At 38.8% G+C, this 23178-nt stretch overlaps 1 protein-coding gene across 1 annotated transcript in view; it reads left to right on the forward strand.

Moving 5' to 3' along the window:
* METTL15 (methyltransferase 15, mitochondrial 12S rRNA N4-cytidine) overlaps window positions 1–23178 on the forward strand; it is a 102185-nt gene that overhangs the window by 20780 nt on the left and 58227 nt on the right. The window contains exon 3 of the mRNA XM_068399043.1: window positions 20330–20466. Coding sequence (XP_068255144.1) covers window positions 20330–20466 — 137 coding nt within the window. The remainder of the gene's footprint in view (window positions 1–20329; window positions 20467–23178) is intronic.

Raw genomic sequence — 23178 nt, forward strand, 5'->3', positions numbered from 1 at the left:
ACTGTATTTTTCTTTAGGCAGTAGAGGGATTTGACCTGTCCATTCCCTCTGAACATATGTAGCTAGTTTAGGGGTAAGGAACCTGTATTTGGTGGTGATTTTATTTATTTAACCTTATGAATCTACACTTTAGGATATGATAAGGGAACGCGGGAGACCGACTACTTTTAAATAGTTCCAGACTGGAGCTGTTACTTGTAAACTAGTTTTCTGATGATAAATCTGATGCAATCAATTTAAAATGTCAAACCAGTTTTTCTCAGAAGAGTGAAAGGAAGAAGGGTGTGATGAAATACCTGCAGGTGGATACAGTTCGGGGAAACACTCTTCAGATAAAGTTACATCCCAGTGCGTGCCTGGAGTGTCACAGTACCAGCAAAGTGAAGATCAGGTTGGTTGCATGCAGGACAGTGGAAGCTTGCGGATGCAACAGCAGGCATTAAGAAAGGGTAGATTATGCTTGTGGAAGAGAGGATTCTAAGTTAGAATTGCTTTTTAATTTTTCTTCTTGTGCGACTAACTTTTGGATGAAAATACAGGATAAAGCGAACAACTATGAAACTAACAGTTACACTATGTGCACATTGATTTCAAGACAGCTAAGCACTCTAGGCGTGTTCATAACATTAAACTCATGAATAGTCTTTTGGAGGTAAATGAGACTACGTCTGAAGATAAACATGTGTTTAATTGCTTTGCTCCGAGGGAGATGACTACTAATCTGTGTAATTACATGGAATTGTTACTGTTATCTGTATGGCCTTCCCTACTCTGCCACACTCATTTGTTTGGGCTTGTCTTAAGTTAGATAATAAGTTCGTTTGAAAAGAACTGTATTGTATGTATGTACAGTTGATAAAGCAAATGAGTTTTTCTAATGGTAATTCCTTTGGCCTCTTAATAAATTATTATGGCATGCAAGCATCATTATAGCAAAACTCAGTAAAACCATGTGTTTGCAGGCAATAAATAATAGACAAAGGGGAGCAAGAAAGTTTTCTATATTTAAACTCTTTCTTATTATAAAATCTGTCTTATTTCCTGTGTATTTGTAGGGATTTTTAACAGTTTTTTACACAGACAGTAAGTAGCATGTTAAGTAGCATTGCTCCTGCTTGGTGTGTTTTAAACTAGTGCTGTGTTAGGACTGGTTGATTCGACTACTGTGTAATCTATGCAATAAGTTAGACGTAGTCACTCTGTGCCAAACCAGCTCCTCATTGTGTAGCATACTGCCACAGATAGTACTTGGTAAACAAAGAGTGTTGTCAGAAAGTGACGTAAGTGTTTGGTATGCTGCCTCTTTTCAGCTTTTGGCTTATGATAGTATCTATACTGTCATGTTGAAATGCAGACAATTAGTTTAACAACTTCAATGTAAAATATAGTTTCTTAGTTCTTTATGTACTTGTTTATTCTTTTTGTAATTAAGAGCTGAACATCTTTTTTTGAAAATAATAGCCCCCCCACAAAAAACTTAGTCATGCCATTGTATTCCGTGATTCCCAGCTTCGCATGATATGTTAAAATACCCAAGTAATGCAATTGAGACTGTTTTTTGCCTTAAGAGGAAGTAAAGGGACACTTGTTCAGAGTACAGGTTGTGGATACACATTCTTTTTCAGTGACTTATGTCAACACTGCAGACACTTTAAACATGTTTTATTACTATAATTACATGTTGCTGATTAAGACTTCTGCTACTATTGAACCAGCTGCAGAGTTGCCACAACAGGTTGGATAGTTCCCGGTGTTCGATTATATGCTCTGAAGGGCAGGCAGTGCCTTCTGTAATCAATGAATTATATGAAAACTGTGTAGTTCTGCAAGAATTTTACGCTCGTTATTTTTGCTGGTAGTGAGTGACAGGATTTTCCTCAGGGTGTGTATTATCTTTTGATTGCTGCATTAATGTAATAAAGAGTATTAAAGTAAATGATAAGTCATACTGTTCTCACTAGGAGTTTGAACTCATATTTGTGGTAGGAAATTAATCTGGTTTTAATTGCCTGTGAGTCTGAGGTATGTTCCTTTTTGTAAAGCTGATCTCATGTAAATATAAATCAGTAACTACCTGTTCTTTAATTATGTATTAGTGTATTGTATCTGCATACTAGATGAGAATATGAGCATCTCCAGTTACGGTGTATTGGAGGTCATTAAATCTTCTCTGCTTTATGAAGTTTAGTAGCACTGCATTTCTAATTACTGAAAAATGTACTATGTGTTTGCTCCTTGTTTTAGAGTGGCTATGTTTAGCTACAATAAGACAATCACTCACTTTATAAGTAACTCCATAGGGATTTTTGACAATATGAAAAACAATTGCTGTAAAACATACTATAAAATTACAAAGGTCTTTAAAAAAAAATCTGTCATTGTAAATAATTGAGATATTTTAGTGTAAAATAAAACATTGTATCAATTACTTGAGAACATTTTTTAGTATTTCATAAATACGTGGCTGAATTCTACCATGGTCCAAAAATATTGTATTAATTTCATGAAAAGATGACTAGTGTCATCTGTATTCTCAATAGCAGTGTCTCTTCTTCCCTTGCCACTTTACACTTGACCTTTTCCCCCTCTTCAGGCAGAGATTATTTCTGCTAAAAGTGATGTAAAATTTCTAGAAAGCACTCTGAGATATGTTGGGACCAAGCGATTTGCAGATATTTTTATTGGCTTTAGGTTGTCAGTCGTAAGACTTAAGTGTACAGAAGTTTACTGCTGTTTAGCATTCATGAATTGTAAGGATAAACTTTGCTAATGTTGTTGCCATACTGCAAATACTGCTGTGATATAAAGTAGGAATTTGAGCCACCACAGTTACCTCTCTTTCTAAAAAGTGTTGTAAACAAGGCTGATGGTCTAATCCCGGAACGTGATTTCTGGTGATGTTTTAAGTTAGCTCTCTATTAATATATCCATTTATGTGATTTGGTTGGGTACTAGTAAATCTTCAAATGACACGAACAAGGACTGGTTGATCAACATGATACAAAAATATGACATATGCAAAAATAGCATAATATCATGGCATGCCAAATCTTGTAATAAGTCACGATATTAGCTGACATAGTTAGCCTCCCGTACAAGATATGGGGCATCAACCAAGGTGTGGAGATACCAGAATTAATTTGTGTTTTAGGGCATGGTAGTCTACAGCACAATGTTTTGTCTCTCGACAGCATATCCTCTGCAGTCGTCTGTGCTTTGAAGTAGAACATCCTTTTTTCTAACATTAGATACTGCGAGAAGGTAGACTAAAAGTAGACAGTATCATTGTGGTGTTTGACATGTCTGTGTTAGGCAAGCAAATGCTACTTGATAGGTTAACATGATCTGATGCGATTTAGGGTATAAATCTGTTGCACAGTTTCTCAAACTCTGCTTCTAATGATCTATTCTACTAATCAACCCAACCATCTGCAAAAAAGAAAAGCATCTACATTTCAGGCTACCTTTGGCAACTTTGTGTACTGTATCCCATTCTGGTGTAGTACTGAACTGTTCATATCCTGAGCAGGAAGCAAATAGTTGGCAGGTGTGACCTTTTTCAAAGAAATACCGATCCTAGAGCTGGAGTAAAGTAGCCTGGGTTCACTAACATCAAAAGGAAAGCTGGAATATGTCATGTTTTACTGAACATGCCCCAAGCCCACAGTTCTTAAGTACTGTTACGTTTGAGACAAAAGACTGATAGTGGAGCTGGAAGACAATGTTGTGTATGAATAGCCTGATTTTTCTTTATTAACATTTTTTTATTTTTAAAAAAGTGCAGAAAAATGGCTATATAGTATGTTTCATTTGCAAGTCAGCTAAGCTTCAGTATTCTAAAGAACAGAATTAATTCTGTTAATCATATTGATTTCCTTCTGCCCAGTTCCATGGAGAGAGTGTGTCTTAGAAAATAAAAACTCCCCAAAGAAATTCAATTTTGAACAATTGAAATAGTTGGAAATGAAAAATGAAAGGACCAATGTGGTAGGAGAAGCATCATAGTCTTTTCTGAATGCATACTATGGCAAAGACTTCAATCACACGATAACATTGTTCAGAGTGTTTAAATGTGCATGGCCTGTTTGCAGGTTTAGATACTTATCCAACACCGTAGTGGTATAGATTTGTCTGGAGAGGGAGTATATGGAATATTGTGGTTGGGGTTTTGTTTGTTTGTTTTTTTCTTAAACCTTTCTTATGAAATGGAACTTCCGTTATATATGTTGTATAAAACGTAGTGCTTCATGATGTTTGAGTGCTAACCTTTCTTAAGAGATCACAAATGCCATGTTACTTTGGGTTTCTGCAACTTAAAATTTTCACCTTTGGATGCTGAGTTTCAGAAACCTATTTTTACTGTGTTCAGATATGGGTTACAAAGAGTGAAGTTAAGGAATAGCTCAGAGGAGGAGAGAAGAGAGAGAACTTGCTGAGTTGGTTATTGGAAAAAAATGTTAATAAGCTTATTGCATGAATAATGCTAAAAACAAATGGGAGATTATTCTCAGATCACTGCCTTTTGACTTCCTCTTATAGAAGAATAATATATTTGAAATGTATTTGAAAAGGGATAACTTTTTTTTAAATATCCATTACTTAATCAGCAGGGAGTATTATATGAAATAATACTACTAAGAGAAATCTAAAGAGTTCGTATGAGTAGATTTTCCAACGTTGACGGTAAGTTACTCATCGTAACAACAACTTTCATAACATAGTTGAATTGATAGCTGTGTACAATTTGTGATCTTGCATTTACGCCTTCAGCCAAAGGTGAACAATAAAAATACATTATTTTGCAAGGAGATCTTTTTCTTCTGGAGAATGACATGGTTTTTGTTTGTGTTTTTTGTTGTTTGTTTATTTGTTTTTTGGTGTTTTTTTTTTTTTTTTTTTAAATTTATTACTGTGGTATGCTCAAAACCAAATTGAGCACATGTTTACATGAAGTTATATCCATATAATGGTATCCATATAATTAGCAGAAGCACTGTTATAAATAATTTATAATGTTGCAAGGTTATGTAATTATTTTCTAATGATAGGAGAACATTTATGAGATTTCTACACACTGTAGGTTTTTAAGCATTTTAGTCTGATCAGAGTTGTAAATTGAGTCCAGCCATGAACTTCAGTTGAGAGGAAAAAGATTCCATATGTCTTTCAGACGAAAAGTGATCCTACTTCCATTAGTCTCTTTTAAATAGATTGTTTGTTACCATAATAAGATGTTCCAAAGTCAACACCGACTTTTTGGATTGTTCTATGTAACTGAGCTGGTGTAAGTGACTTTACCCGCGTGTGACTTTGCAATGACACTGCAATTAATAGGTTTGGTTTTTCTGTTTGTAAGTGTCAATTTAAATAAGTTTTTTAAGAAACTCTTTTCATTTTTATTCCTACATAAATATGTTCACAGTGACCTAAGGGCAATAATTCAAATTTCTTTTGAACTATATTCTTTCACTTGCTGTGCACAATGACCATCCAAATTTTTTCAGAAATGATTGTAAGAATAACTTAAAATACAAAATAATACCTGAAATAAACTCTTGTGTAAAGAGATTTGAAATTACTTCCTTTTTGTCTCTGACAAAGTTATACCTTAATAGTGCCTTTTAAATTATTAGAAAATTAAAGTTTAGCTTCCTGCTCGTTATTATCACTTTCTGGACTGTGTTGTTCAGAATATATGTTAAGAAAAGACAGTCCTAAATTTCATTTTTTTTTTCCCATTATATTTGCTCATAAACATGATCTGTCAAAACTACTACAACAGATGTTGACATGTGGCTTCAAAAGTGATGAGCCGCAGAGCAAAGATTTTCTGCATGTACCTCAAATAACAGCTTTGGGGCTCATGTTACAAGTTTTGCTGTACTTTGCAAAAACTAATCTTAAAATTTCATTGAGAAAGATCACGGTCCACATGGGAAAGAAGATGACATGATCATTGTCTGCTTTAGCATAAAAAATATTTACAAAATATATCTAGTGGATTAAAGGCAAGGGCTGTAAGAAGTGCAAATGTTGAATATGTGATAAATGTTTAGGAGAAATGTTTTTTCCTGTAATATAAAAAAAAAAATCAGAAGAATAGAAAAATATGGTTAGCTTGTCTTCTCAATTGCTGCATTCAGCATATCAAAACAGCTTTGTTAACATGATCGTCGTTTGAGAGCTGTATGGGGTAATCTGTACTACCATAATATGATTCCGAATCAACAGTTTGTGGAAATCTTTATAGTAGGCTTGAGTTGTGCGTGCTTAGGAGGTGACATGGAGAAAGAGGGTAGGAGAAGGGCACTGTTCATGTCCTTCTGTTGGTGAACAGTTTCAGCAGCAAATGAGGTTTGGATCAGATACTGGTGTGAAAAAAAAACCCAACACTTTTTTTGCTTTCGTCTAAAATGTTTTGCTGCACAGAACAGGATTTTTTGAATTCATTCAGTTTCTTATGAAAACACCTGAATTAGAGCATAATGTCATCTCAGAATAATTATCTTTTCTGTTGATTAAAAATCACATTCTGTAACAAGAATATGGTTTTGGTAGCATGGGAATACTTTAAATCACATTAGTCCCAGAAATAGCTTAACTGGTTTATATGGAACTAACTCCTTGCCATGTTAAGGCACTGGGGCAAACTAACTGCAGTAATTTTCATTGTACAGCATACAATGCATATATGTACACAGTTTAATGTTCGTGAAACAAAAGTGTTAACTTCAGTTTTTGGAGATGATTGTGAATTAATTTGGACAAAATGGATTAGTATAATTGTTCTTTATTGACTTAGAAAGCGAACTGTTCTTAGTAATGATAAAACTATGTATTATATAAAATTATTGAGTGGCGCTTTTTTACTGTTTGTCGGTATGCATGTACCTGTTTCAAATAAAGATAATCCGTAAAAGCCCTCTGAACTTTATATATGTATGTCCTGTACATTAAAAAGAGTATTAAAAAAGAAAATCATCATATTTTTCTGTTCTTAAAATTATTGTGTAGTATATTGCTGCATGTTGCAACATGGGAATTTTATTTCAATTAGGATAGATTTTTTTTTTTTGCATTTTCTGAAGACATTTTTATTTCTCGATTCACTTGGACAATTATCTTAAAATTAAGGCACTTGAATATGCCCATAAATTCCTGGGTTTTTAAGGTGTATGGTATTCTCATATTCTAAAGCATTCTGATGAAGTAAAAATGAAGTGGAATTGAAGAAAAACCTCAACAGTATGCAAGAGCTGATACTTCTTTAGTGTATTCCAAAGAATGTCAGAATAGCTGTTAAAAAGGCCTGAATGAAATTTTTGTAAGTTAATTCTGGTAAGTATTATAGATTGCAAAGCAACAGAGCCTTTTCTCCCATCTTCTGTCATATTGACCAGTTCTATTTTGGGATGAAAAATACTCGCTCATACACTGAAGTTGTAATTGGTCTTCAATTGAAATTCAGAAAATGAGTTGGAACAGGATAAGCTGTATAGTTGTTCTCATCAATTACTGCTGCTCGTTGGGAAGGAGACTGCAAATCAGAACAGTTCTCAGATTAGTAAGTTTAAGTTGTTTTCTTATACATGTTAATTTTCAAATGGTAGTTCTTCCTGCTATTAGAAATTTGTATGGGTATTTATGCATGAGCTAGCTGTATTCTTATTGATAGTGTGTGGGGGTCAGAACTGATGTATTTGCACCCGGCGGTTCCCATTCGTTCTCCGTGTGTACCAATCTTACCATTTGTTAGAATTCTGTCTAGAAGGTGGATGTGGAGTGAGCTGTGGTTTTGGGAACTTAAAGCAGTGTTTGCTACTCGCTCCTAACAGGAGCCCATTTAGGATCTTGAGCATTCTCAGTCCAGCCTGTTGGCTGGAATAGGATTTGAATTCTCTTTGGTGGATTGCAATCCTCTTCCGCAGTATGAGTAAGTTCTGTTTTGTGTGGTGGTTTAACAGAATCCCGACTGTTAGAAGCTTTGAAGGAAAGACATTAAAGTTTCAATACATTTTTCCTTTTAGCATCACTTTTTGGATTTTTACTTCTAATTAATTTTCTGACTGTGCTTATTGAAACTATAGGTTCAGTGAGGTTGGTATTAACAAAGGCCAGCACTAAGCATTAATTTTCAGTTTTGAGCTGGTGGATTTTGAACTTTGCAGAAGTTCAAAAGACTAAGGAACTGAGAAGAGACACTGTGTTTTGCCACTGTGGACCTTAAAATATGTGCCCAAACAATAATCTGTATGCTTTATTCAAGAAGCATTTACTCCAGTAATTATTTTTAAAATGTCTATATTAATTCATAACTTTGCAGTGATTAGTTGTGAAAAATGTGGTAATAAAAACATACAGCAGTTCAGCTATTCCTTGAAAAAAAAAAATCAGTGCTAGAAAAAGGTTCCTATAGAACTCCTTGTCACTACTCCCCACCTAAACTCAGTTTGTTATTCTACTTACGTGTATATGAAATAGTTCAGTGTATTAAAATGGTAAGCTGGGGCAAATTCAAGATGTTTGAACAAGAGATCAAATATATTTATACTTTAATGCACTTAGAGTTGATATTTGAAAAATAAAGCAGAGTGGAAAACAAGTTGTGTTGTGACAATGAACAATTTCTGTTGTGAATAACAAAGAAATTCAGACAAGTTTAGAGAACATGACTCATCATAGAAACACCAGGAGAATGAAGAGGCAAAAAAGCGTCTTGCGATGTGTTGATTATTTTGTTTATGATATTACTTTTCTGTTCCTGGAATTTCTTTTCCACAAAGTGATCAAATAGATACAAATAAAATAAGAGGAAGAACTTAGATACCTACCAACAGTGCCTGACAAAGCAGTAATAAATTGAATATGTATTGTTAGCCTTTAGAAGCATCTTAGTTCAAAATACAAGCATACTAGTAGTTTGACCTTCTTTGCATTTACAAGAAAACACTAGCGCTCGTTTCAAATATGGAAACTCTATTATTGTGACAAACGTTGGCTTGTCATCCCCCTAAGAAAGATTGGTGAAAGCAAAGAGAGGCACTGTGACCTAGTCGTGATTGGCTTGGAATACACTAGTAGATGGTGGCTTTAGTATCATACAAATAGCCATTGCTCTCATCTCATAACCATTTCTTTCTGTGAACTTATTTTTGTTAGAATATCCAGTATAACAATATGTTAAGAAAAATTATTGTTATTTTCAAGTTTAATGTCTCAGTTGCATGAAGGAGTCTTTCCCTATTTTATTTGTCTTTCTTCAAGCAGTAGATACCAGACGTTTTCTTTTCTTCTAATGAGCTGAAAAGTTAGGTAGCATAGCTTGGGTGCTGCTTGTTTCAAATACATCAGTATTCTGGTATTTTTTCTTTCAAAGCATGTCAAAAGTGGAAAGAGTGCTGTTTTCTTTCAAAAAAATATGCAAGCATTGAAAAAGATATTAATTTTGTAATTGTTATTTTGTCTAACTGCTGATTTTTCTTCTGGAAGATGGAACTTGGAAGGTGAGGGACTGTTGGGACTGGGGCTGTGTTCTTGGCTGTGGCAGCAGGGATTGCGGATATATTTTCTTTCTCTATCTACCTCCCACAGAAAAGTTCTGTGATTCTACTTTGTTGTTTGTGAGGCCTGGTTTTGGGTGGAAAGTCCTCCAGCAGGCATGTATCACCGTTAAAATATTATATTCTTATGTAATATTGATAGGGTACTGGTGAAGTGTGTATTTTTTCCAAATTAATTTTTCTTCTGCTCATATTTTAAACTTTGCTTTCTTGTTGTTTTCAGAATAGAAAATAATAGTTCTCATGGCTTGCTTTTTTTGCGCATCGGGAAGTATGTCCTTCCTATTAGCTAAAAGAGGTGGCTAATTAAGTAGAATTCTTTTCCCTTCTTTTGGATTACTAATGAGTAACAATCTCCTCTTAGCACTACATCTGAACCAACTGTGATATGGATATTGCAAATGGTAGTTAGATCTGTATTGTGTAGAGGTCCTGCATTGTAATATATGTCACGTCAATCTGTCTTTCCATGACTGCCTGCCGTTCTGTTTGACTGGCACGATAGCTGTCTTCATTATCTCCTAAGTGATTTGCTCATGCTGTGTTTGATGGGCCTTATGAGCATTTAATTTGCGAGGAGGATACTCCAACAAATGTACTCAAAGGGTACTGCAAAATGTTCTGCTCAGTACATTATCCTGCTATACTTGAATGACTGCCACTTAAAGAAAAATTTTTTTAGACAAGAAGGGAAAAATGCCAACATTATGATCCAAGAGCATCAGAGGGGAATAATTGTATGGTTGTCCCTCTGTGAGTGTGTTTAAGTCTTCAGAGGAAATGCAGAACAGAGGGCTGGAGAAAGGAACTGCATTTGCCCGGGAAGATTGATCTGAGATTGATATTTTATTTTTTTTTTCTAATTTTATTTTTTTATCAGTGATCTTGGTGTTAAGATGGTTCAAGTGATAACACTTGCTGAAGGCAGAGAGGATGGTCACTATCAATAGAGGATGGATTTTTTCAAATGCAAAAAGTGGATAAACAGGGCTGTGAGTTAAAGAAAAAAAAATTATGTAGTGCAAGGTCATTTTTTGGCAACAAAAGGCTCTCTGTTTTTTAGAAGAAATTCCTGTTATCTGTTGGAAAGAGCAGTGGAGAATGCCTTACCTGTACTAGTTAATCATAGCATAATAACAATCTTTTGGTATCGTATAAGTGTGAACAAGGTGAGACCCAAGTTTGTCTAGATCAAAAGGTAAACAGCAGAAGTCTGTCATGTGGTCAACGGTGAAGAGAGGGAGATTGTTCCTGAAGAGCTGATACCCAGGATAGGAGACGGTTTGGCATAGTACTTCATGAACTATATTCCAGCTCAGTATATCTTGGATATTTCATACAATTTATCAAAGTCCTTTTTGAGACTATGTCAGGGTTGCAAGAGAAAGAAAAAACATTGTGTGAAAGACCAGCTGATCACCATGAAGTGCTTGAAAGAATTAAGGTTAATAGTGGAAAATAAAGTTGTACATCTAAAAGATCAAATTACTTTAAGAACATGACAAAATTCTTGCTTTTAAAAAAGGAAGAAAGCAGAGGCTAGAAATTACTGGAACTAGTGAGAAAACGTGTTTTATGTGTTTTTTGACAGGACGAGGGGGAACGGTTTTAAACTGAAAGAGCGTAGATTTAGATTAGATATTAGGAAGAAATTCTTTACTGTGAGGGTGGTGAGACGCTGGAACAGGTTGCCCAGAGAAGCTGTGGCTGCCCCCTCCCTGGCAGTGTTTAAGGCCAGGTTGGATGGGGCTTGGAGCAACCTGGTCTAGTGGAAGGTGTCCCTGCCTGTGGCAGGGGTGTTGGAACTAGATGATCTTTAAGGTCCCTTCCACCCCAAACCATTCTAGGATTCTATGATTTTTAAAATAAGTCTCATGTAGTTTCAATTTATGTATGTCATGTTTGAGTTTCAATTTTTTATCAGTTTTGCAATCTCATTTTGTTACACAGTAAATGAAAAATAATTGCAAAGGCTATCAGGTGTTGTGGAGTAAACTTTATTAGATGAGGAACGTAATCATAAGCGGAATTACAGATTACTTCAGTCATAGTAAAATGAAGTGCTTAAAAGGTATTTACTAGGAGATAGCTTGCCAGTAAAAAGTCTTGTACACAAAAATGAAGACAGTGAACTCTTTGTATCTCTATAACTATCTTAGAGCTAGTTGTAAAATGAAGGCTATAAAGTTTTTTTTTGTTGCTGTCTGTATGTCATGAAAGAGCCAAATGGTTTCTAAAATGTACAGTCACAAACTGATTATAAAATTCCCGAGGGGAACTCTGATGGGGCTATCACAACTTAACAATGGAACGGTGAGTCACTGCAGGAGGAATTCATGTAATAATCTTTTCCGGTATTTATAGGACCAGGAGGATAAAATGTCATTTAATTTTATTTGATTAAAAACTAGTAGGCAAGAGAGATGAATGAATCACAGAATCACAGAATCGCAGAATGTTAGGGATTGGAAGGGACCTCGAAAGATCATCTAGTCCAATCCCTCTCTGTCCCATTGACCACCACTCTCTGGCTTCTTTCCTTCAGCCAGTTCACAATCCACCTCACTACCCGATCATCCAGACCACACTTCCCCAGTTTAGCTGCGAGGATGCTGTGGGAGACCGTGTCAAACGCTTTACTGAAATCGAGATAGACCACATCCACAGCTTTACCATCATCTATCCACCGGCTTACGTCCTCATAAAAGGCTATCAACTTGGTTGAGCATGACTTCCCCTTGGTGAAGCCATGCTGAGTGCCCCTAATGATCCCCCTATCCTTGATGTGCCTAGAGACAGCATCAAGAACAAGTTGTTCCATCACCTTTCCGGGGATGGAGGTGAGGCTGACCGGTCTATAGTTACCCGGGTCCTCCTTCTTGCCCTTTTTGAAGACTCATTGGTGGTCAATGGGACAGAGTCCAGTTGGAGGCCTGTGTCTAGCGGAGTCCCTCAAGGGTCGGTACTGGGACCAGTACTATTCAATATATTCATTAATGACTTGGATGAGGGATTAGAGTGCACTGTCAGCAAGTTCGCTGATGACACAAAACTGGGAGGAGTGGCTGACACACCGGAAGGCTGCGCAGCCATTCAGAGAGACCTGGACAGGCTGGAGAGTTGGGCGGGGAGAAATTTAATGAAATATAACAAGGGCAAGTGTAGAGTCCTGCATCTGGGCAAGAATAACCCCATGTACCAGTACAAGTTGGGGACAGACCTGTTGGAGACCAGCGTAGGGGAAAGGGACCTGGGGGTCCTAGTGGACAACAGGATGACCATGAGCCAGCAGTGTGCCCTTGTGGCCAAGAAGGCCAATGGCATCCTGGGGTGTATTAGAAGGGGTGTGGTCAGCAGGTCGAGAGAGGTTCTCCTCCCCCTCTACTCTGCCCTGGTGAGGCCGCATCTGGAATATTGTGTCCAGTTCTGGGCCCCTCAGTTCAAGAAGGACAGGGAACTGCTAGAGAGAGTCCAGCGCAGAGCCAAGAAGATGATTAAGGGAGTGGAACATCTCCCTTATGAGGAGAGGCTGAGGGAGCTGGGTCTCTTTAGCTTAGAGAAGAGGAGACTGAGGGGTGACCTCATTAATGTTTATAAATATGTAAAGGGCAAGTGTCATGAGGATGGAGCCAGGCTCTTCTCAGTGACATCCCTTGACAGGACAAGGGGCAATGGGTGCAAGCTGGAACACAGGAGGTTCCACTTAAATATGAGGAAAAACTTCTTTACGGTGAGGGTGACCGAACACTGGAACAGGCTGCCCAGAGAGGTTGTGGAGTCTCCTTCTCTGAAGACATTCAAAACCCGCCTGGACGCGTTCCTGTGTGACATGGTCTAGGCAATCCTGCTCCGGCAGGGGGATTGGACTAGATGATCTTTCGAGGTCCCTTCCAATCCCTAACATTCTGTGATTCTGTGATTCTGTGACTGGAGTGTCATTCGCTTTCCTCCAGCCCTCAGGCACCTCTCCCGTTGCCCATGGCTTAGCAAAGATGATGGAGAGTGGCCTAGCAATGACTTCCGCCAGCTCCCTCAGCACCCGCGGGTGCATCCCATCAGGGCCCATGGATTTATGGACGTCCAGGTTGCTTAATTGGTCCCTGACCCAGCCCTCATCTACCAAGACAGATTCCTCCTCTATCCTGACTTCTTCTGGGGCCTCAGGGGTCCGGGGCTCCTCAGGACAGCCTCCAACAGTATAGACAGAGGCAAAGAAGGCATTCAGTAACTCCGCCTTCTTTTTATCCTCTGTCTCCAGGGCCCCCACCTCATTCATCAGTGGGCCTACATTGCCTCTAGTGTTGGCTTTACCTGCAATGTATTTGAAGAAGCCCTTTCTCTTGTCCTTGACCTCTCTTGCAAGGTTTAATTCCAAGGAGGCCTTAGCTTTCCTAGTTGCCTCCCTACATCCTCTGACAACAGACTTATATTCCTCCCAAGTGGCCAGCCCCTCCTTCCATGATCTGTACACCCTCTTCTTCCACTTGAGTTTGCCCAGCAGTTCCCTGTTTAACCATGCAGGTCTCCTGGTACCCTTCCTTGACTTCCTACTTGTTGGGATGCTCTGATCTTGAGCTCGGAAGAAGCAGTCCTTGAATGCTAACCAACTATCTTGGGCCCCCTTACCTTCTAGTACCCTGTCCCATGGGATTTCCCCTAGCAATTGCTTGAAAAGGCCAAAGTTGGCCCTCCTGAAGTCCAGGGTTGCAATTCTGCTAGCTATTCTGTTCCTGCCACATGAGATCCTGAACTCTACCATCTCATGGTCGCTACAACCAAGGCTGCCCTCAACCTTCACCTCTTCAACCAGATCCTCCTTGTTAGTGAGGATCAGATCCAGCAGCGCTCCTGTCCTAGTTGGCTCATCCACCATTTGCATCAGAAAGTTATCATCAACGCACTGGAGGAACCTCCTGGACTGAGGATGGCTGGCTGAGTAGGCCTCCCAGCAAATATCAGGGTAGTTGAAATCCCCCACAACAACCAGGCCCTGTAATTGCGAGACTGCTCTCAGCTGCCTGTAGAAGGCCTCATCACCCTCCTCATCCTGATCCGGTGGCCTGTAATAGACACCCACAACACTATCACCCCTGCCAGCCTGCCCCTTAATTCGCACCCACAAACTCTCAACTCGCTCCTGATCCGCCCCTGGACAGAACTCAATACATTCTAGCTGCTCACTCACATAAAGAGCAACTCCACCACCTCTCCTTAGTGGCCTGTCTTTCCTGAACAAGACATAGCCATCCATGACCACATTCCAGTCATGCGAGGCGTCCCACCAAGTCTCTGTGATTGCCACTAAATCATAGCCCCCCGACCGAACACGGATTTCCAGCTCCTCCTGTTTATTCCCCATGCTGCGTGCATTGGTGTACAGGCATTTCAGGGAGCGAGCTGAGCACACCGATTTCACCCCAGGGGGATGGGAGGCCTCCTGGTCTACCTCAACACTAGAGCGTTGCCCCAGTGATGCAAGCGCAGCTACTACCCCATCCCCCTTCGAATCTAGTTTAAAGCTCTCCGAATGAGCCCTGCTAATTCCTGTCCCAGAACCCTTTTGCCCCTACGACATAAACCTTTCCCATGTATTACTGTCACGCCTGGTGTCTTATAAAACCAGGCATTATCAAAGAACCCAAAGCCCTGCCTGTAGCACCAGTGTCGTAGCCAGGCATTAATAGAGAGAATCCTACTATTCCATCCCACGTCATCACCTGAAAATGGAAGGAGGGAGGAGAAAACAACTTGTGCCCCAGACTCTTTCACCCACCGTCCTAGGGCCTTGTAGTCTTTCTTCATCCCCCTCAGACTACGGGATGCAGCTTCTTCCCCACCTGTCTGGAAGATCAGCAGGGGGTAGTAGTCTGTGGCCTTCGCCAGGTTGGGGAGTTTCCTGGTGATATCCCTGATTCTGGCTCCAGGCAGGCTGCAGACCTCCCTGTGATGGGGGTCAGCTCTGCATATTGGGCCCTCAGATCCCTTTAGGAAGGAGTCTCCAACCACTAAAACTCTTCTCTTCTTCCTTGTGGAGGAGGTAGCTATATGCCTGTCAGGTTTTTCTGACTGTGGTGGGACCTCTGATATAGGTTGCCTCTCCACCACATCCCCATTGGACCGGCTGTATTCCACTAGGGCTTCATATGTATTGCTCAGAGGCACCTGTGGAGGCAAAGTAGGCAAGGAGGGCACTTGCCTTTTCCCACGGCCATAGACTTGCCTCCACTCACTCCTCCCCTCTAGGTTATTGTTTTCCACCTGAGAAGGGCAGAGTACAGGGGCCCCTTGATCCTGGGAGCTCTCCGGCAGGTGCTCCCATTTTTGCTGCAGGGAAGGCAGAGCCTGGCTCCACCAGTCTATCTCCATTTCAGCCTCCCGAATGCTCCTAAGCCTTTCTACTTCGGCTTGAAGCCTTTCAACCTGGTTTTGCAGCTGTGCCGCTCGGCCGAGCAGATCATCTACCTGCTCACAGCGCACACAGCCCCCTGACACCACAGAGACGCTGTAGCATTCCCTGCAGCCGGCAACCTGCACCATCGCCTCCTTCCGTGGGAGCTCTGTCTGCGTTCCCACATCCATTTTGGTCTTCTTCCGCCGGGTGGAGACCATTGTTCTTTCACTGAGCTGGGAAATACCTGTTGGTGCCACCCCTGGTTCACAGCTCCTTGGCACCTTCCTTGCCTTGTGCACTGGGAGGGAGTCAGCGCCCTCCCCAACGAGCTGCAAACGGCTGCGGCCTCTCCTGCCCTGGGACACACCCAGTCACAGCTGAGTCTCCCTTTCCCCTCTGGCCAGGGACTAGTCCCTGCCCTCCAGGAGGCTTTTTATCACCCGACCACAGGGGGTGGTGCGTTTAAATCGCTTAAATCGCCCGCGGTGCCTCCGGCTACGCCCCCTCCTCTCCTGATTCGTTGCCGGGAACCTCCGGGTCCGGGGTGGGGGGGGAAGCAGCTCAGGGCTGATGCTTGCGGGGGGCTCGGGGGGGGCCCAGAGTACGAAAACCGCCCGGTTAAGCCCGATGTCGCCCTCATGAATGGAATATATAAAAAGCATGTTATGAAGCAGTATAGTATAGTGATTAATTTAAAATCTGATCAATGCTCCAAAATAGTTGTGTTAATAATAAAATTATTTTATTTGATAACTTAAGGTGATATTTATTTTTTTTCAGGTTCTAGATGCAAGGTGTTGCTTTTGAGTGGAACAGCTAGACTGAGGCATTTGTATGAGTTCTTGCTTGCTAGTTCAGACATATATACCTGTGCAGTTCAAAGATTATCCATGGAAGGTCTTTATTTACCTTAAAAAGTTATGCCAAAATGTACTTAAGATAGACTTACTTTGGTTTGCTAGGATGCCAAAAATGCTTTAGCCTATTCCATTAATGCTGGTGGTGCAGTATTTTATCCAGCACTGTGTATTGAGTCCTGCAGTCACTTCTGGAATCAGAGCTGTATCCTCTTTTATGTAGTGCTCCCAATTTAAAGATCATGTTACAGTTGTCGGCTGTTGCTTAAAGGTTTCGTTGGTTTGTGTTGTTTTTTTCAGAAAGGGCAATATAATTTGGTGAGCACGTGTTTATTCACAATGAATGTTTGCATGAATTCTTAAATAAAGGATTTGGGTGCTGTCACAATATTGAGAGCTTGTCACTATGTCATGGTTCAATGATCCTTATCCTTTCTCTTCATCTCTCCTTTACACTGCTAATATTAATTTTTGGTTTATTTATAAGATCTTCTGTATGGTTCATTAATATTCAGCATGTATAAGGGGTTTATCAAGCTTAAAGTTTATCAAATTTAAAATTACTGAAAGCAGAGGCAGATGTGTGTGAGGAAAGGTGAGACTGTTAAGCAAAATAAATATAAGTGTTCTTGAATGAGCCACGAGATCTTTGAAAATTCATTTGGGAAAAAAAAAAAGCAGTATTAAACATTGTTTAAATAGCAAAATTGTCTGGATATATGCTTGGCCAGAAAGGTCCCTAACTGATCTTTTCATTTTCTGCTGTTCAGACTTGATGAAACAAAGGACCTTCTCCGTAGCACAGAAGCGTTGGTGAGAGAAAGACACAAAGGATCAAATCTGTGTCATACTTTCTAAAAATCACCAAAGAAGAATTAGATGTTTAGAAAAAGAACAGATGTGCAAGAAATAAGCAAATTACTAAACTTGTTGGTGAAGAAAAAATATTTTCTGGAACTTCACATCACTACTGAGTTTAAGTGGAATAAAATCACTAATAAGCCAACTAATTTTTTTTTTCCTCCATGAACTTTGTAGAATATTATAGGAAAGTTCTGTTTCTAGATCATAGGCTTAGGAGACATGATGGTATAGCACAAAGAAATTAAATCGTGGCAGCCTGAAGATCAGAAAGGATCATAATTTTCGCTTACTTTTAGCCACAGTAGAGGTGTATTGTTAGTTTCATAAATATTCAGTTTTATTATTATGGGTTTTCCATTAAAAAGCCTTTATTTATGTTTTCTAAAAACTATTTCTGGAAAAATGTTTGGATCTTTCTTCATTGCCTTTGATTTCTGTTTTTATCCAGCGGGGTTTTGTGGTTGCATCTTAATTCTTTCAAGAGATAAGTTACAAAATTTCCCTTAAAAGATGCTTACCTTTGGGGTGTATAATTTTTGTAAATAAGTTTAGTTCACATTAATTTCTATTTGATATGATTGGACTTGATAGGTGGTCTTCAAAAATGTTTCATATTAAAAAATAGTTTGAGAAGTGAAAAAAAAAACCAACCTCAGGTATTCATATTGAAGGATGTGCTTGCAGGGAGTCTGATTTTTCCCCTCAGTCAACGAAGGTCAGTTAGATCAACTGAGAGGAAAGTGTTACGGGAATTCAGAGATGCAGAAACTAGAGAAGATGCTGTTCAGTTGCATTTCTACTTTGGTTTAAACACACTGTCATAAAACAATAAAAATCTGCCTCTTTCTGAATGCCAGTATGTTTTCCCTAGAGTATGGAATTATAGATACTTTCTTAGTAATTTGGAAAGAAAATATTTCCTAAGTGGAATTGCAGTTATACAACCTCTGCATTGCTAAGTGAAGAGCCAGTTATTTCTGTCAACATAATAGTTCTTGACGTTTAAGCAGTTAAGTACCAGTGTTGTCAGCCAAAGGAGGAAAGCGCATGGGGCAGCTTCTAGAAACAATACTGCTGTTCTACAGTTATTAAAACAGCATAAAGTTCTATCTAATCTTCTTGTGTTTCTCATGTTAGTGGATTCATACAGCCCAACCTGCCTTGATTCAAGGTGGTTGGCTGTGTCCCAAGTCACTATTTCTTAGGAAAGTCTTGTGAGCAAAGCCTCCTGGTAAGCCTGTTCGTTAAATGGACTCTGACTACAGAAACCTCTCTAGAATGAGCCTGCAGAAGCTGCAGAGCCACCAGAAGAGCAGTGTTCACCTTTCCAAAGTCTTATCTCAGCTGCTTTCTGCTGCTTCCTTCTTTTCTCATGTTGGGACCTTCTGCTGCACACCAGTTGCTTGGTCTCCCTTTTCAGGCAAACCATTTGCTCCAGATATTCTCCTCTGTGATGTGGCTGTCAGTTAACCAGCCTTTTGAAGTCACCTATCTCTCTGTGAAATTTGATGACCCCATCACCCTTCTCGAGTATGAGATAGAAAGTATTTTTTGTTTTTTTTTTTTGTGAAGTTTCTGATGGCAGGAATGTGAAATTTCCATTTATTTTCAGGAACCTTGAGTTTTGAGAGACTTGCTATAGGAATTTCAATGCCCAATTTTACTCAGCTTGTGCTGAGTCTCTACCTATGTATGTTTTAGTCAGTTCCTTGAATACACGTCCTCAGTTTTAGTCCAGAAGACTGGAGAGCATAGCTGTATCTGGCTGGTGTTACTAAAAATCTTCCAGTCTTAGTTCGTGTATCCAGAATAATATTAATGGGCAGTAAGTATTCCTCAGAAGCAAGGAAATATGCATTGTTTATCAAAAGATGGCTTGTTTATCAAGCCCATAGAGTATGTCATATTGGCAATTGAAGTGGGATTGGTGTTAAGGTGGGTATTCCTATGCTACTCTGCATCTAATTAACACTTGTAATGATGGTAGAGAAGATACAGCAGGATTGGGCTTCAGCCTGTCTTAGTAACCTAAATACATAGCTTTGTCCTTGCACAGTGAACCTGAAATCAGTGGTACTGTGTCTTGGAAACTTAACGTTTTCTGTGCTAGTTAGGTTAGTCCCAGTCAGGATATATGCGTGTCTGTCCTGCCATCACACTTTGATCTGCGGTATAAAACTATGATAGTGTCATTTTTTTTTTTTTATTGTTACACAAATTCATCAGCCTGCCTTTTAGACACATTCTTACAAAGCAGAGGGTGCTGATTGCTTCCTGTAGTCCCATGTCCTGTATATCTTTGTGTGCCTCAAGTTGAGCAAGTCCAAACAAAACAATTGAACAAGTGGCTTTCCTGTAAACTCAGAATGTAAGAAATGGGAAGAGTGTGAAGCTGCAGTTAGTTGTACCAAATGACTGGCCTTTTGTTCTGGAAGGATTGGCGGGGTGGAGGTCACAACCCCTGAAAAGATTACTCTGACATGATTGCAATTCTGCACAAAATACGAAAATGTTTCCAAAAGAAGGCATTGTGCCTATATTGAATGGTATGTTTTCCTCCAGCATAGGACAGAGATTAACAAAAGAAGCTTTAAATCAGCAATTGGTTTATCACTTTGCTATTCTAAGGTAATGGTGTTGTCTTTCTTACTCAACAGCGTTTCCTTGATATGACGTTTGGAGCCGGAGGTCATACTACAGCTCTGCTAGAGAAAGCCAGCGACATTACTGTATATGCACTAGACAGAGACCCCACAGCTTACAAAATAGCGCAACAGCTTTCAGAATCATACCCGTAAGTTGTCTTCTGTCATAAATATGGTTGAGATAAGGTTGATACTGTGATATTATGTGCACAATTTAATATATTTTTGTAGTTTTAATATAGTTTTTAATGTCTTATTGTAGTATAGCATTATATGCTGTATATACTCCATTAAATAGGAGATCCAGTTCAATTTATTTATTTATGTAATTGCATGCAAGTTCTTCTGAGGTTTTTGGAGTTAAATGCATATTCCGTGATCTGTTAATTTTGAGTATACATCAAGTAGCTGATTTTATGTTTAAAAATTGGTTGTAAATAGATTCATGTGCCCTGCTTGCTTTGAGATGATTCTGATGGCAGAGTTGTGCAAAAGCATACACTTTGTGGTAAATATTTCACAAAAAAAGGATGGAATAGTTTACTTTTAGGTTAAATTATGAGGTAATTTAAATATGGCCTATGAATATTTTGATTCTTAAAAAAACCAAAAAAATAATTGTAATTCAGTATTAGGTTTGCTAAATATTTTGCCACTGGCTTCAGAAACTACTGAACAATTTAATAAGCTACTATTTCTGTGTAAAGCTCATGCTTCAGTTTTCTTTTTAAATAGAGTGCTGAATTTGCTAAATGAACAATGGCTAAATGCAAATTTTTAGTTTTTTTTAGTTATACAAAGTTCTTGTTCCTTTATTTTATTCAAGAAACAGCCCAGTCAGAGCATGAGTACGTTCATGCAAAAGTGTGCAATACGTAGAGTTGATGAGCTTTTCAGAAAGTGCTATTATTTCAATTTGACCAAGAAGTAAAAATATGTAGCTACAAAATTAAATAATATGAAATAATTAATACTTAAGAAATTTAGGAAGGAGAGGACACTTACTGCCAGGTTGAAAACCTCAGAGTATTTATTTCAAAAGAGCTTTTACATGAGGAAAAGCAAATCTTCCCAATGAGGAGAAAACTGGAAGAGGCGGATAGGGAAACAGCTGGTTGTTCAGTCATGTTTCCCTGCATAAAAAGCAGTTCTAAGACAGCAATGGTATTCAAGCAATGCAGAAGGTATTCCTCACCTTTTCTAAAAGAAAAGGCTGAACTATGCATTCCTTGTCAGAGCCCCAGTGAGAAAAATGCAATCACGTGACAAGAAAGCATTGCTCAGTTTCCAGTCGTTCTACTTTTTAAGACCGCTTAAATATATTTCTCTAAGTTTTCAGTTCTTTGTGGGCTGAAGTGACGTGCAGTGTATACTTAAAATTTGTGGAATTCCTCTCTCAACTGTTATTTCTGCAGAGAATGCTCTTTTTTTGACAGAATATTGGAGAGTATTGGTGAGGAAAGCTCATTTTCTTTTAAACTAAGCCTGCAAACTCCACCAGATGTCATTGGAGTTGTAAAGTCTTCTGTTCTTTGTGTTATAGGAAAAAAAAATATATATAGTCCAAGTTAAAGCTAATCTTACATCTAATAAAAGTTTTCAGAAACATTCACACAACATAATGGTGAACAGTCCTCTGATTCAATGTGTGTTTATCCGTAAAGTATCCTATGCAAACCTGGGTGTGAAGGAAGTTTATTTTCCAGGTAGATGAAGAGATTTTACAAGTGCTGGATGTTGTTCTGCCAACGATTGACATTAATTCTCTGCTTGCTTTTGTTTGTGAAAAGGTGAGCTTTAATCAATATAGTATTACAGCTGATGTAACTTACTATGGCTTTATAAACAAAGGAGGTCTCCTAGTTCCTGTTTTTGTTCGTAAAATCGTATAAAATTGGTTACTTGGACTCCAGACATAGTGTTGTCTACCTTTACAGATACAAGTTACCATTAGAATGAAGTGGATTCTTAAATAACATAGTGTTAAGTTGTTAGAGAAAAGTCTTAATCACTAAAAGATGACAGCATGCCACTTATATATTGTAAGGTACAGAGCAATATTCTTATTTGTTTTGGTGTTTTCCCTCATCTTCTGCCTTTCCTATTGGAAAGGACAGGTAGGTCCTTTTTCAGAAGGTAAATATATATCTTTTTTCATAATAGTTTATGTTAAAAATGAAGGCAAAAGGTGTTCATATCTGGTATATGTGCTCATTATTAATCTGCTTTCCCTGGGAAGTCACTTGCATAAAGCATTGTTAAATTAAAAGGGGGAAGGAGGAGGTTATGAGTGTATAATTTATAAATAACAGGTAAAGTTAGGGTTTGCTACTATATGTAAGTATAGAGGATTTACTTATGAGATATGGAGCTTTCATAAATGGAATTTTTTCTTTCAGTATTCGTTAAAAGATGGTTGATCTAATATTATGGGGTTTTATTGTCCATTTTCTGCACTGTGTTAGAAAGAAATCTTTCCACATAATTTTACCAGGTTAATTCAAGTCTGTGTTGGCATCAAAAGCTCAGGGAATTCATCCAGTTGACATCTTTATCTGGTCAGGTCTACTGTCAGATTAAATAGTTCTCTCATCTGATTCACCACGCAGCCACGGAAATAGTTGCGCCGTCTTAAAAACGGCAATGGCAGCATGCGGTTGCAAGCTGAGAGAAACATAGGGCTGCCCCTTCTGTAAGCAGCACAGCCATAGATGTGACTGCAGAACTGCAGCACAGAAGTATAAATTTCTGCATTATTTTTCTGTTCTAGGGTTTTTTTCACCTCCTCTCTTTAACATTGCCGTTCTGGGAGGGGTTATTTGACTTACTGAAGTGCTTCAGTTCCTTTGGAGGTGCCGGCA

The sequence above is a fragment of the Nyctibius grandis genome, chromosome 4 (assembly GCF_013368605.1).
Source record: "Nyctibius grandis isolate bNycGra1 chromosome 4, bNycGra1.pri, whole genome shotgun sequence".
NCBI lineage: Eukaryota > Metazoa > Chordata > Aves > Nyctibiiformes > Nyctibiidae > Nyctibius > Nyctibius grandis.